The sequence below is a fragment of the Caenorhabditis briggsae genome, assembly GCF_000004555.2.
Source record: "Caenorhabditis briggsae complete genome, chrIII, whole genome shotgun sequence".
In the NCBI taxonomy this organism is placed as follows: Eukaryota; Metazoa; Nematoda; class Chromadorea; order Rhabditida; family Rhabditidae; genus Caenorhabditis; species Caenorhabditis briggsae.
This window is the reverse complement of record NC_013490.2, coordinates 10,016,428-10,032,058: the sequence shown is the minus strand read 5'-3', so window position 1 is coordinate 10,032,058 and position 15,631 is coordinate 10,016,428. Positions and strand designations below refer to the sequence as shown.

At 37.6% G+C, this 15,631-nt stretch overlaps 4 protein-coding genes across 4 annotated transcripts in view; 2 read left to right on the top strand and 2 right to left on the bottom strand.

The window, feature by feature from the left end:
- Positions 1–1,438, top strand: part of Cbr-dos-1 — a gene marked incomplete at both ends in the record, with an annotated part of 7,353 nt that extends 5,915 nt beyond the window's left edge. The window contains 4 exon segments of the mRNA XM_045244311.1: positions 709–767; positions 914–1,265; positions 1,283–1,367; positions 1,416–1,438. Of these exon segments, the coding sequence (XP_045093348.1) occupies positions 709–767; positions 914–1,265; positions 1,283–1,367; positions 1,416–1,438 (519 nt within the window).
- A 701-nt stretch (positions 1,439–2,139) lies between these two features.
- CBG06936 lies at positions 2,140–3,869 on the bottom strand (the record flags this gene model as incomplete). Its single annotated transcript, XM_002642465.2, has 6 exons — positions 2,140–2,509; positions 2,561–2,743; positions 2,793–3,226; positions 3,356–3,472; positions 3,521–3,796; positions 3,846–3,869. The coding sequence occupies 6 exons, from the start codon at positions 3,867–3,869 to the stop codon at positions 2,140–2,142; spliced, it is 1,404 nt and encodes a 467-aa protein (XP_002642511.2).
- Positions 3,870–10,993: 7,124 nt separating this feature from the next.
- CBG06937 lies at positions 10,994–13,735 on the top strand (the record flags this gene model as incomplete). The annotated part of the gene is made up of 7 exons (XM_045244310.1): positions 10,994–11,001; positions 11,048–11,108; positions 11,837–11,997; positions 12,230–12,339; positions 12,862–12,940; positions 12,995–13,070; positions 13,508–13,735. The coding sequence occupies 7 exons, from the start codon at positions 10,994–10,996 to the stop codon at positions 13,733–13,735; spliced, it is 723 nt and encodes a 240-aa protein (XP_045093349.1).
- A 54-nt stretch (positions 13,736–13,789) lies between these two features.
- Positions 13,790–15,167, bottom strand: Cbr-grl-11 (the record flags this gene model as incomplete). Its single annotated transcript, XM_002642467.1, has 3 exons — positions 13,790–13,972; positions 14,182–14,327; positions 15,071–15,167. 3 exons carry the CDS (start codon positions 15,165–15,167, stop codon positions 13,790–13,792), a joined length of 426 nt encoding a protein of 141 aa, XP_002642513.1.
- Positions 15,168–15,631: the final 464 nt, after the last annotated feature.

The window sequence follows — 15,631 nt, the reverse complement described above, 5'->3', positions numbered from 1 at the left end:
CCGGACTATCCTCCAAGATAGTTTTCTTCCCGACCCAAAATTCTGGATCGATTGATATAAAAATCTCAAAAATGTTGGAATTAGCGGACGCCCCCTTTAATATTTTATCAGAAAGTTCTCGAATTTTGTCGAATTGCGAGCTGCATAGTATATTAAGGAGACATTTTTCATCTTGCATTTTGATACCATTGTGTTTCCTATCCAATCTGAAAATATCATTTTGAGAGCTTAATTATCAAAAAAACCTATTTTCGCGACCTCAAAAATCGCTCAAAAGCTGCCCAGAATCAATAAAAAAGTCTAAAAAAGGTTCATCTAGGCCTAGGAATTGAACTTGGGTGTGAAGTTTGAAAGAGACAAAGCTGTAACCAAACGCGTCAGGCTCGCTCTCCGCCAGCAAAGGACGGATATGAACCTTGGTGTTTCTCCTTCTTTCCTGAAAGTATACAGGAGGATTTTTGTAAATTTTAGGTTTTTTGAGGTCGCGAAAATTTTTCGATTTATTAAATTTTGACAAATTAGCTCGCGATTTGACGCTTTTAAGGTAAAACAATTACGAGAAACACAACGGTGTTAAAATGCGAACAGGAAAATTTTTAGTTTGTGAAATATTTAGGTCGCAATTTGAGAAAACATCTCGAAATTACAAAAATCTTTGTGTATGTTCTTCCTGAAATTTTCTAAATTTCTTCCAGCTAGAAAAAATAGTTCCATGCCGTCCAAACTGTAATCAATCCGTTCATCCGCATTGTACTCGTCGGTGTAAGGTGGGTGTATTATCTCTTTTTGTATTGTATCACAAGGGCCGAAAATCAATTCATCAATCAAATGATGATGTTTCTTTCTTTAAATAGCGAAACTTTTTTATTACGTCCTCAGTCCAAAAAGAGTTCAAATCTTCAATTCTTTACAGTGCGAATACGAATACCATCGAATGCAGAAATGGTGTAAGCCGTCGCGAATCGAAGATAGATTCAAGTACTTTTGCAAGTAAGAAGATCAATCATTCACTTTCTCTCTCTCTCTCTCTCTCTCTCTCTCTCTTTATCTTTTTCCTTATCATTCGCTGCCCCATGACTTTGAAAGATTGGGGTGCGTCTTTTGCGCGAATTCGTTTTTTGTTCTTCTCTTCTCCCCAATCTTTCAAAGTCTTCTTCTTTTTCTTATCATATCAAGCTTATCATTGGCCTCAAAACCCTTTGATTTTTGAAGACAAGGAGAGGAGTGTGATAGTTTCTAACCCCCAGACGCTAGGTGTCAGCGTAGCTTCTAATTTTCAGAGTTTGAAAATTTCAGAATCTGGTACATGTCTTGCTCCACCTATATCGACGAAATCGATCCAGACATGGCAGAGCAGTTTGTATCAGGTAGGAAAATGAATCTGAAAATTGAAGACCTACATTTAAAATTTTCAGAATACGGGAACTACTACGGGTGATAAGTGAACGCCTAACTCACAGAACTTCATTTGACAAAGAAGATCTTCTTTTCAGTGTTTTCAAGAAAATAAATAAATAGTAAAATGTGGGTCGTTGTACGTGTTGTGGGGGATAAAAAAGAGTGATTTAAATCGGGGAAAGACCAATGGATTGAGATAAAAATAATAATGGATAATCCAGAGAGGATAGGATAGAGGAACGACGAGATGAGATCGTGGCACAAATATAAAACAACGAGAGCAGTACACATAGCAAAAGAGACCGTCTCGATATGATCAATCATGGGATCAGAGATGGGATTATTCTGGGGGGAAGATGATCATAAAAGAATGAGAAACAAGCAATAGAGATGTTAAGAGCTGTAGTACAGCCTATATACTAACTAAAAATAAATTCAAGATCAGTTTCGAAAACTGATTATAAATAAGGGGAAAAGAAAAGGGTCATGATACAGATAGCTTATAAGACAATGGAAAACGGATCACATCCGTGGAATTTTAAGATTTAGGGATTGGGAGGAAGCAATAATACATTACAAAAGTGTTACACAAATCACAATAGGTTAAAATGTTTAAAATGGTTTTAAATGTTGCAAAAACGAGAATAAAACACAACATGGGACAGTGAAAGAGATTCGGGGAAGGTTTTACCAGAAGAAAGAAGTATGGGTAGAATAAGGGGTATAACAAGGAGAGGAATGCTACTCGATAGGCTTCTTCTTATTGGGAGGAGCTCCGAAAATCGTTGGGAAGATTTTGCTCAATTTATCAGTTGGTGCCGAAATCAAAGCCACTTCCTTCTGATCAATTTCACAGTACTTGTTGAATAAGGACTTGCAGTCTGACGTAGATGAACAAATGTACATTCTATGCAGCTCAGAGAGCACATCAAGGAATGCTTCCGTTGTGATGCCGGTGAAATCAACCATGTGCTTTGGCCATGCTTCTTTGTCATGTTGAACATTTGTGAAACAGGCGGCAGCGGCGGCAACTTCAGATGGTTGATATCTAAGGAAATCGATGTCAACGAGTGAAAGATCCAGGAGATAGCTCAATGTTTTCTTCATCTTGCTGTAAAGAATAAACGTTTTTTTTTAGAATTTTAACCTATTTATTTCTTACAGTGTGAACTTCATTCGTTTTCCAAACGAAGCACCGAACCACGATGCTGTTGGAAGGGAGACGACAAAGTCGAGCCTTGGGAGCATGAAAGCTTCCATCTGGAGAATTTCGCGGACTCCATATGTGTTGTCTGTGATCGTGGAGAAGTCTTGAATCTCTGGTGGAAAGATTTCTTCGTATTTTCTGAAATTTAACGAAGATTAAACTTGCAAAAGGTAAAGAAAAAACTAACGCTGCAATCATCAGTGCCGTCGTTCCAACAAGCTGGAATTGATGTTTATCTACATGGAGGAAAGAAAGAATTCGATCCACAAGCAAAACTGCCAGATGGAACGTCTCCTTGTCCAAATTGTACTCGTTGACAACGTCACTGAACCAATCGATAAGAATCGTTCTCATTTCCTCGTTGACTTGATTTTGTCTCAACAACGAATCGGCGTTCGGGCGATACTTCTTCTGTCGGTGGAGCATATAATTGAAAATATCCTGGGCATATTCTTCTGATGAGAACATCGCATCATCTCGTTCTTCTTTTGTTGGAACTTTTGGGAGAACCGATACTGTCTCTTTTTTCAAATCGACTGGTGTTGGCTCGCAAGAATCCATACGGAATGCTGAGAATGATGCTCGGACTGTGGTTGTGAAGGAAGATGCAACCGATACTTTCTGAAATTAAATAAAAATCATACTTGACGAATTAGGGAGCAGCCCATTGGCCTGGCCTGCCTTTTAATCCCAGCCCGGCCCGTTGCAAACATGATAAAAATATAAAAAATCAAACTTTAGAATCCTTACATCAAAGTCATCGTCATCATAATTCGTGGAAATGGAAAATGCTTCTGATGGAGGCTCCGAGAGACGGGACATCATATCGTATGCTTCACGAGGTTCCATGAATTTGAGCTCATTTTTCTGAAAATCCAAAATTATGTATACATTATTGCCTGTTTTTTACCATACCTTTTCTTCCATCTTTCGTTCGAGCTCATGTATGATGTTGTTATCCGTCTCTTCCACGACCTCCACATTCTCATTCTGCTCGACGTCTTCGAAAACTTCAAAGTTCTCTTTGACTTCGAATTTGATCAGAGGACTCTCGCCGGTGATCATATCCCGCCGCAAATTGCTTGAACCAATTTGGCGAGTCAATTTTCCTCCCAATACTGGTGCATTAGTCGTTGTTGTCGATGCTTTGTGAAGTGTCACATTGTGAGCTGTTGAACTTGCGTTGTTCGGCTGAAAATACAAGGCATTGAGAATAGGATTTTAGGAATTGGAAGCTTACCTTCAAAGAAAGTGCGGATCTCATACTCGTCGCGAGTCTGTCGTTAGCGCAAGCGCTTGATAAATAGGCTTTCCTAGGCGCGCACGCGCGGTGTAAGTCGAACCCTGAAAACAGAAGAGATTGAAATATTCAATTAGAGAGAATAACGGATGAAATCGGTAAAATATAAAGATTGGGAGACGAAGGAAGACAGTTCGAGGAAGCTGATTCAATGAAAGAAGATCTCATACATTGAAATTCCGATACAGTACCGGTCAATAAAATTTGACTACTTTCAGGAGTCTAGGAATTTCGAGAAAAATTTGTAAAAGCAAAGTTTTCAATTTAGGCATGTTTTATCCTCGAAAGTTTTCAAATTGATCAAAAACTTGACAGCCGAGCTTCAATGGCCGAAAATCAACAGAAAAAATACTTATTTATACATTTTATTGACCGGTACTGTATGTTTCGAAAAGGAACAAATCGAGAAGAACGAACTGTTAGATCGATAAACAATATGGTGCAGAGTGCACTGCAGATGGTAAGAAAGGACCGTACAAGGAGGAGAGAAAAATTGGCAGATTCGTTATGATTGACATTACGATTTAATAATCATAATGCAGATAACATGAAAGCCTCAGAAAGATGTTCAGCTAAAAAGGCCCTATAAATTAGGACATCAAGAACGACCTGGCCGCAAATCTAAAACCACCTGTCACACCTTTGCTACTGTTTCTGGTGGTCCGCAACTGAATCTATACAGAAACCAACAGCTGAACAGGTCCGAATAGGGTGAGGAAAGGGGGTGCATTGAGGTTTTTCTGTGTGAGGACCAACCGTTGGCATGTATGGGCGGGTGGAAACGTTCACGCAATCGGGGTTGCGCAAACTGTCCTTTGCCGTATGTGACCCGAGTCTAGAGCTCTTGCGTCAACCGTACATTGAATAGGAGATGGTCCGAAAAAGGGGAGAAGAGGTATCGATTGATTGTGGAAGTTGGCTTTTAGACAGAGAGAAAGGAGAATAGAAGTTGGCACCAAAAATGGATGATAATTGTTTTCTATGACTCATTTCGTCAACCTATTCAATCCTTGTGGGACCGGCAAACAAACGAAAAAGCCAAGAGAAAGTTAGAAGAGAGAATAGTTGCACAATAGGAGATTGACCTCTAATCCTTCGAAGGATATCTATAGTTGTATTTGTTGTAGGAAATAGAGATCATGAGAGAAAAAGAGAAATTTGGAAAATAGAGCTATTTATTTTCGTAAGAAAATTAGAGCTGTAGAAGAGAAAAGCCGGTGGCCGTGGCCGATGATCCCAAATTGACAACTACTGTAACCTAAAAATACTTGTATTTTCCGGATTTGTTTTCTCAATTTTGGTGCGTTTTGAGTCAAGTTTGGAGATATTTTTCCAGTGAAAAAATTGACTAGAAACGCACGGAAATCGAGAAAATGAATATTTTCAGGTTACGGTAGTCGCCAATTTGGGATCTTCAGCCACGGCCACCGGCTTTTCTCTTCCACAGCTCCGATTTTTCTCAGAATCTGTCATTTTTTTGCTTCAACGGGAAAATTTTAAAAATGACGCCAAAATCAAAAATTTGGGTCAAAATTAGATACTTCAAGAAAAGCAAAAAAAAACTGTTTTATGATAAATCAGAATTCAACTACTCAACAAGAACCAAACAGCCTAAAATAGGTTTCAAAAAACTTTGAAAAAGTTTGGAATTTGAATTTTAATGGAAACCGAGACAAGACAGAAAATAACGGTTGACAGATATTAACCCAAGATTAGGGGGGGGGGGGATCCAAATCGTCGTCACGCTTGAAAAGGAGAGTCGACATTGAAGGGTTTCACCTCCAAGGTTGTTAGCGCCACGATACTAATTGGTGGAGTAGTGTCTCGAGGAGAGGCGCCAGGGCGAGCGAGAGAGGAGGAATTTTTCCATACTTGCAAAAATCGTTGAAGGCCCGGGCCTTGAAAAATTTTGAGGGCCCGGCCCGGAAGGCCCGGTTCTGTATTTTTTGGTCGAAATTTATTTAAAAAATTTTTTTAAAAATAAATTTTTGAGAATTTTTTAACAAAAAAATTAGTTTTTGAAAAAAACGTTATTTTGCTTTAAAAATTCAATTTTCAGTTCGATCCTACTTCCGGAAAAAAAAGTCAGAAAAAAAATATTTTTCAAAATTTTGTTTAACCATTTTTAAATTCAATATTTACAATTTTGCTTAAAATTAGATGATAAAAACAACATTTTTCCAAAAAAAATTTTTTTGCCTAAAAATCAAAGCTGGTGCCAACTGGCCGGGCCTTCTGGTCCTCCCGGGCCTGGCCTTGACAAATTTTTTGAAAGCCCGACCCGGCCCGTTACAAGCATGAATTTTTCAGAATCGCCATTTACTCGCCAAGCGAGCCATCTATTTGTAAATAAACAATTACGCTTCGCCGACACAGAAATGGCGCGCGCGTAGGGGAAAATTGGGTTATCAGTTACAGTGAGGGTCGAGAAAGAAGGGTGATAAAACAATACGGTCAGTGTGCATGGCAGAACCTATTTTTTTTTGAATCAAGAAGGAAAAATACGCCAAAAAAGGAGTGAAAAGTTGTACTACACCATACACTCAACTTTCACCTTTTAGAGTGGACAAGGTAGTTGGGTTGTTGGCGCGAGCGAGAGTATTTGCTCTCTTTTTTGATATGATACATAAAAGGGTTGGCGCCGATGAGAGAGGGAAAGACGTTAATGAGAGTGGACCCCTTATAGGCGATCGAAAGTACTCGTAGTGTGAACTTTCATGGGACAGAGAGTCTGAAGTTCGCTGTTTAAAAACAGTCAAAATTTGCCGGAAAAAGGTTTCCGTAAAACCTGTTATAAAAAACCCGTTATAAAGGACACTTCCACTTTTGAGCTAATTTTTCTTGGCTCCTATGCAAGATATCGAAAATGTGTCAACTGATCAAATGTTTGTGATATTATGACAAACAATTTTTTAGTTGACAACTTTCCTATACCTTTGACCGCAACCGAGAAAAATTGGCTCAAAAATTGGGTTAAAAGTTAGGGGTAGGTTTCACAGCTACTTTGAAAAAAAAAGTGATAAATTTCAAAGAGAGTGGTTCCATACGGTGCCTGCCGGTGTCTTGTATCCCCTGACAAAAGCGAAAAAAGTAGGAGGCGCATTAAGAAAAAGGGGTGAACAACGTCCCGTCACTCAAAAGAAATCATTTTTGAAAGTTCGCGCCTTTAGGTCGAGAAAGGAGGAAAATTAGTAGGGGAGAGAACGAGAAAATTATGTGACATCGAATCGCCGAAAATCTAGGAAAATCGGGTGCAAAACGTGTTGATTCGTGTCTGAATAGCTGGAAACTTGAGCTGGAAAAAAACAAAAAAGCTGGAAGCCAAAAAAAGACCGATAAGCAAACATGCTCCACGGATAACTTTTTATGAGCGGGAAATTGAAATTATAAAAGTTTTCGAGGCATTTTCTTTTTTCAGCGGCGTTTCACTAAATTTCCGTTAAATAGTGAATTAGGACATAAAAGTCTTCAATTTAAAAAAGCAAAATTAAATATAGAAAAAAATGATTTCTAAAAACAAAATACAAACTAGAGAGAAAAACTTCCAAATTCATGCCAGAAAAAAAGAACATTTCAGAAAACTTTCAGGATTTCACAAATTTGCTGACTTATAACAAAAAGATAAAGAAGAGATGAACAGAACAATGAGCCGACAAGGAAATATATTTAGCGTGTAAAATCAATGAGAAATCATGCAAAAAAAAACTGTTTTCTTGGTTTCGTGTGTAGTTTGATCGTTTTCTTGGTCGTACCACATTTAAAGGCTGGTGGGTAGACTAAAACTTTACTCAGTTTTATTGTAGAAAAAACTCAATTTTCTCGAAATTTGAAATCCATAATTCTACAGTATTTACTGAAACCCCGCCCATTATTTCCGATAAGTTCCAGTTCAAACTCACGAAACTCAAAGAATAAGGTCAGATCAGTTCAATAAATTGGGAGAAAGATCATGCTATTCGAAAAGCGAAACGCTTCTTCGAAAACCATGGAATATCCGAATTTGAATTTAGCGGCAGCAGGCTACAGAGTGTAGGATTCGAGGAGACGCAGTGCTTCGCGCGACGCGTTGACCGCGCGGAGGCTTTGGAGAAAGCGGAGAAAACGATTAGAAGAGGTTGAGATGGTAGGGCGGGCGAATAGAATACGGGGGTGACCGTGGTGGACAGAAGGTGGAAAACAAAAGTGTGTGGGGAATGAAGAGGGTGAATAAAAAGGAGACACCACCAACCTCGTAACGCACCAACAGACATCGGGTGGAAGGTGTCCATTGTCTTCGGTGAGGGTGGATGATGGCTAACGGAGGCAAAAATACAAGCAGAAGAGAAAAAGAGTGAGGAGGAAACGGATCAATGTCTTCGGCCACCATCGGTGGCTTCGCCCGTGGGCGCAGCGGCCGATGGTGGAAAACGGGTGGTGGGCGAAGAAACCGGGTTGCATACTCTCCAGATGGGCGACTTGTCAAATGAGTGAAACATCGGATCCTCATGTCATTCATCATTCAGTGACCTGGAGATGTAACCAAACAGTTGTCTCTTGTTGGTTTTTGTCAAGTGGTTTTTATCGGATGGAGGTATCTTATCGGATTGAAAAACCTCCTCTGAGAAGCAACCAAAAATTTTACAGTACTCTAGAAAAGTTAGTTTCCCCATACCATAAACTGGTTAGAAGGGCCCTTCTAATTGAGCCCCACTAGAGACCCCAAGAAAATAGAAGTTCCAAAACAGGTTTTATAGTATCTGTCTCTTTTAAGAGATTCTAATTCAGCTGAATCTAGATTTCAAAATTTTGCATATTTACATTCGGTTCGAATACAAATATTCTTCTCACAGAAAAAAAAAAACAAGGGGTCATGTTACCTCCGCGAGAAACAGGATGTTTTGGAAAACTTGAGAACCAACACCATGGTGTTTTTGCCCATGTGATGTTGTGAATTTGGATTTTTCATGGTGAAGGTTAAAGACTACGGTAGATGGTGTACGCCAACTTTGTAACCGAGATTACTGTACATCTAAAGACGGGAGAGTTCTCGAAACTAAAATTCCGTATTTCCTCGATTAGAAGCTTACCCGAACCGTCAACTTTGAGATCAATTATCTCGATTCCTGTGAAGAATATAAAAAAGTTGTCAACTGATAAAATATTTAGAGTAATATCACCAATATTTTATCAGTTGACAAATTTTTTATATCTTTCATATGAACCGAGATAATTGAGCTCGAACGGCACGTGTACGGTAGGCTTCGAATTGAGCTAATACGATGAGCGTATTTCAGAGTTGGGTTCTAATTTTAAGTATTGTCTACTATTCAAACTGTTTCACAGGAATCATGATTCTGTGAGCCGCAAAGTTCTATACACCGCAGATTACTGTAAATTGTTATAGCTTTTTGAGCTCAATTATCTCGGTTCCTATGAGAGATACCAAAAATGTGTTAACTGATTAAAAAAAAAAAAAAAAAAAATATATATATATATATATATATATATATCAAAACGTCACCAAAATTTTTTCCGTTGACAGATTTTTGATATCTCTCATAGAAACTGAGATAATTGAGCTCAAAAGGGAAATAGAAGAGTGAAGTTATGTGGGATACGGTAGTTTACAGAAGTATCGAAAAAATATTTGAATTGCCTTTTTAGATCTGGAACACATCAGATCACAAATGCAAAAGTTACAGTAACCCCAATGTAACTGAAAAAAATTGCAAAAACTTGAAAAATCGCTATTCTTCAATTTCTGGAAACTTCTGGAAGGTTCTCTGATCTTTTTTTCAAACTCCCGGCAAAATTGAAAACTCCGAAAAAATCCGTTTTTTTTCTTCGATTTTATTGCAAAATTTTCAGACCTTTTTAGGTTTTTAGCTATTTTTGAAGATTCTTTTTCGATTTTTCTGAATTTTTTGTCTGAAATTTGACTAGATGATGTTCGCCAAGATTACTGTAGATTACTGTAGACAACCAATTTCCTTTTTTTAAAGCTTCCAATTTTCAAAAAAAAAAAATTACCGCATGTTGACGTGATTGTGTTTGCAAAAAAAACTACAAAAAGAAATTGGGGTTTCTACAGTAATCTACAGTAACCTTTGCGAACGTCACCCAGTCAAATTTCAGACAAAAACTTTGGAAAAATCGAAAAAGAATCTTCAAAAATAGCTGAAAAACCTACAAAGGTCGAAAATTTTTTCGATAAAAGCGAAGAAAAAAATCGCTACTTCTTCAGAGTTTTCAGTTTTGGCGGAAATTTAAAAAAAAGATTCGAGAATCTTCCAGAAAAATTATTCGAGGTTTTGCGATTCTTTTTGATCTTTTTGCGGTTTTTGGAACTTTTCAAATGTTTTCTTTGTTGCTAATCTAAATTCTTTTCTACACAATTTGATAATGTATCATTGAAAAATGTTTTAAATATCTGTTGAAGGAACCGAGATAAACTGGCTCAAAGTTAAAAAGTTAAGGGACCCTTCTATTACAGGTTTTACAGTACCCTAAACATTACATTTTTTGTTTTAGACCTTATTCGTTTTTGTTTCAATTTGTTTTCCAGAAATAGCAAGCCGTTCAAATTTGCCAGATTTCCATCAAAAATCCCTTGACGCTCTTCTCATAAATGAAATTCTTGATTACCCAATTCGACGTCCACACTGTCTCATCTGTCGTTTTCTTCTCTAGATTCTTTCCGCCTTCTTCATCCTAACCCATTCCATCGTCATCAACTTGATTACCCATTAAATTCAAATCGGTCCGCCCTATCGGAAAGTCCATAAAAGAAGGGTTGGACCTTCGTCCGAAGCTCCCGGAAAAAAACACAATAGCCTTGGAAGGTACATCTGATTGTCTGTCGCCTCCTACTCTCTATCTATTCATCCCAACCCACATCTTTTCAATCATTCCGCGTGTATTGTTTCAGTCGAGCAAACAGCGTGTCCGCTTCCTCTCCGTTCTCCGTCCCATCGCTCTTCTTCTTCTTCTTTTTCTATTTGCCCTCTCTCTCTCTCTCCGCCCCTCAAAGTGTACCCTTCTCTATCTATCCGACTACCTAGGCTTCCTCACTAATTACTATACTAAGCTGATTATTACTCATCACAAAAATGATCAGGTATGATTGATGATATTGATTTTGATGGATAGATTTGGAATTACAGGTTTCTGTTAGTGTCAAACATTGTTTCCTGTTGTCTTGCTGCCAACTGGGTGAAGATTATGGTAAGCATTCATTTTTCATTTGTATTTCAAATGTTTGTTTTTGGAATTACACAATTATCGAAGTTTCAAAGAGGGAAGGTCTACAGTATCCTGAAAATTTGAAGTTCGGGAAATTTAACAAGCATTCTCAAATCTGAAATTTCGAATTCCCAAATATTATGAAGCTCTTGTAACTTCAAAAAGTTTCCCAAACTTGATTTGAATTGTTTCCCACATTTTTGAAACTTTTCGAAGAACTTAAGGACCCATTAAATATTGCAGAATACAGAAAGTACCATATTTGCTCCGAAAGAAGCCCATCCAAACCGTCAACTTTGAGATCATTTATCGTTTCCTTTAAAAGGTATCAAAAAACTTCCCACTGATAAATTATTTATCATAATATCAGCAATATTTTATCAATTGACAGATTTTCAATATCTTTCATAGGAACCGAGATAATTGAGCTCAAAGCTTGGGTGGTCTATTAGAAAACTTATGGTAGTGAGAAAACTGTAAATTAATAAAATTTGCAGTTTTTTCAAATTTCAACTAAAATTATTTTCAAAACTACATGTACAAAAAATTGGAGTTTTGAAATTGATTTGCTAGCTACAGTACCCCTTGTGTTTACTGAACTAATTAGACCGAACTTTATAGAGCTATAGCTCTCCACTCAGTACTAATACTCATGAGAATTCAAGTTTCGGGTTTCAAATAATCCCAAATTCAATTTCCTACATATTCAGAGACCCACAATAACCTGGGAAGACATGGAAATCTCCTCCGAAGGCGAACGAAAATTCTTCTGCGGCCAATTCGATCTCTCCTACACCGGTCGATACCATTGGCGATTCAACGGATCCTCAATTCTTCCCGAACGAACTCAAATCCATCGAAACGAATTTGTGTGAGTATTTAATTTCAAATAGCATTCCTAATAGGATCTCTGTCTGTCGTGTGCCCTTGACTCACAAGGACGAACAACCGTTTTGTTGCTTTACGGCCCAAAGAGAAAAAGAGGTACCGGTTTATTGAGGGCAATTACTAGGGACATGGCAAAAACAGAGACAAAGGAAGGTCCATATGGTTATAGTGGAGCATGAATAATCAAGAGACTGAAGATGAGATACTTTTTATAGGTTTTTGTCGGGAGCAAATGCAATACGAAACCAGTTACCCGGAGAGTATGAGTGCTGTGTTCGAGAGGATCTTGGAAATGCTTGTTATTCAAGGATGATTGTTGTGCAAAGTGAGTTTTTGAAACATAAAGAAACTAGGTTCAATTTCAATGTGATAGATTATTCACAACCTTAAAGAACAAGCACCTGAAACCCTGTAACAGAAAGGCAATCAACAGTGTCAGCTTTGAGCCCACATATCTCGGTTTCTGCGAAAGAAAAATACAAAAAAGTTGTCAACTAACAAAATATTTTTGATGTTTTGATAAACATTTCATCATTTGACAGATTTTTGATATTTCTCATAGCAAATGAGAAAAATTAGCTCAACGTGGAAAGTTAGGAGTGCATTCTAATAGGCTCCTTAGCTTTCAACTTTGATTCAATTCATCTTAATTTTTGTAAAAGATAACAAAAATGTGTCAACTGATAAAATGTTGGTGATATTGTGACAAAAATTTTATCACTTAACCACTTTTTGATATCTTTTACATGAAACAAGATAATTGAGCTCAAACTTGATAGTACGGGGCCCCTTCTATTATAGTTTAAGCTCCAAAATGAAACAAAAATCTCACATATAAATATTCCAGACCGTACCGACAATCACAACGTTGACATGACAAACTCAACGTTACTTTTAGCAGAAGAAGGACACACTTACTATATCAGGTATCCCAATTATTCTTATGTTTCCTCCTTATACAGTCTTTTTTGTTTTTCTAGAATGCACGATGTGAAGAGGATCGAAGGGGTGAAGTGCACACTCGATGGTGTGAATGTTGACTATTTTAAGTACCCCGTGAGTTTTTTTAACGGTTTCTTGTTAATAAGCACAGTTTTGGGAGGAAGTTGATCACAACATTAAAACCGTATTCCCTCTAACAGAAGCCCAACCAAGCAGGTAACTTAAAGCTCAATTATCTCAGTTCCTGTAAAAGATACTAAAACTTGGTCAACTGATAAATTATTTATCATAATATCAAAATTTTGTCATTTGACACATTTTTGATATCTTTCATAAAAACCGAGATAAATAAGCTCAAACTTGAGAGTGTCTGAGCCCTTCTAATACAGGTATTACGGTAGTTTGAAACTGGTGCGTTGTCGAAAACCTTCAAAAAGTGATGTTTTTGAAAATGTAATGCCAATAATTTTTTAAAAGGTTTCTTATTTGCTAAAATTCAAAACAATTTCTCCTGCACTCCTTATTTTTTTTTTGAAAATCTATATTTTCAGTTCCTATCCCGCGAGACCAAGAAAGCTGTGCCGTATCATCTGAAAATAGAGAACATCGAACGTGGTGGAGAAGTGAAATGCGATTTACGACTTCATAAAAAAGAAGTCGTCGAAAAAGTCTTTGATGTCCGGTTACTGGGTGGATTTGTATCAACTTCAGCCTTATTTTCTTTTTATCTGAACCTCATTTTCTCTGTGATTTTCTGTTTCTTGTTTAGGTGGTTATAACTTTATTTTAATTTATAATTTATTAGGTCTCTATATTTTTTTGTAAATAAATGTTCATCCATCCCTATACAACAAACAAGTGATTCCATGTCTGGAATGAATACAGTACTCCTGGGCATGAGCCAGATACGAAAATGCACACGGAGCACAAATGACACTCCATGTTCCCTCAAAGTCTCGACGAGCAGCAGCGTGGATTGCTCGTTTTGATTCTGTCATTCCTTCGTCACTGATATGCTGGAAATTATAGAAATAATAGATTTCAGCAGTATTCACAATTCAAAACACATTTCAGTTCTACAGTGAATGAGACTTGTGGGTTCAAATTTGAGTGTTCAAGGCTTGTGAAGAACCTAATATCATGGAATCAAAAACTCAAAAGTCCAGATTTTTCAGAAGAATTGGTTCTTAAAAAAATATTCTCGGAATGATCCTTTTTAGCTCACCTCATTCATGACCTTTCTCAAAATCTCATCCGAGCAGTCTTCATCTTTCCGTGGTCTAACAACTGGTTTTGTTCGGACGTTTGGGTTTTGAATAAGAGAACCAGGATATGGTTCTATGTAGTCGTATTGGCGAGAAGAGGTTAGATCTGGAAATCATTATTGACTGTAAGAAGAACAAAATACACATGTTAGAGAAATCCAAAATCGTATACTATATGGTCAGATTTGTTAGAATACTAGATTTTCAGACTTGACCTAGAAGAGCATTACGGATTTACGGTAAGTAGTAACTTTCTGATTGCTCAGAAAATCTCAAGCACCTAAAACCAAGAATTTCATATTCTATGAGACCAACTCGGGCGTTACCGGCACCTTCTGTTCTCATTTTGACTTTAAAATATAAAAGACGAGGTTCCGATCTAACAGTATGTATTTTCACTTTCAACTTCCGACCAAAATCTGACCATAGTCCGCTATACAGCCGTTTTTGGGCAACTTCTGTTTGAGCGCGTTTTTGGGCCAGAATTTAGCCAATCGCAGTCCAAAAGCCAAATTTACCTTCAACTCTGACCAAAAGTTACAATTCAACACCGAAGAAGTATCACATGTAGAGGCTATAGATTTCAAAATGTGAAAGGTTTCAAGAATTCCTCCGAATTTTCTAGAGATCAATAAACGATTTTTTTAGAACAAGAAAATAAGCATTTTTTGTTAGATTCCCCTCAAATCCAGTTCATTGATTACCAAGCCTCTAACCGCAACATAAATCTTCACCCAATCCGTTATCCTCTCCAACTCATGCACTCCATCCTATGGGACCACCTGTCTCTATTCTTGAGGTCCACCAAATTACTCCTCCTCCTCTCCCCAAAAAATGCAACACACTCACTCGTATTTCCATCTATCATTGTCTTTTGTCCACGCACTTCAATAGTCACTCGTAAGCCAATGAGTACTAGCAGAATACGGTAGCAGCTTAGAGCCATTGGAAAAAACAAGCAATTTTTATTTCTATTTCCGTATTTCTTTTCATCAATTCTTTTATATCTTTCCTGCAACCCCAGATATTTGCATATCCGTATTTCTTTTGACAGTCCGTATGCTGCTTCCCTGTTTGCTAATGAAGACATACGTCATCATTTTCTCCAGCCCACTCTCTCAATCCCCTACACTATTTCTCTACGGGATATTAAAAACACCTGCTGAGAGACAAAAGGAGCACCATGGTCCGAGGCCACCATTCTGCACATGACGTGGCAATTAACACACAGATTTACACTAGAAGAGAGATGAGGTACATCGCTTTGTACACTTTTACGACTTTTTGCTCCCCTGACGGCGATTAATGACCACCTCAGGAGACTGATTGGCTCCGCCCGGTGGACTAAATGTTATAGGTGAACTTATCTAAACAGTTGGTCCTTCTTGTTCATGGTGGTTTTATTTATTC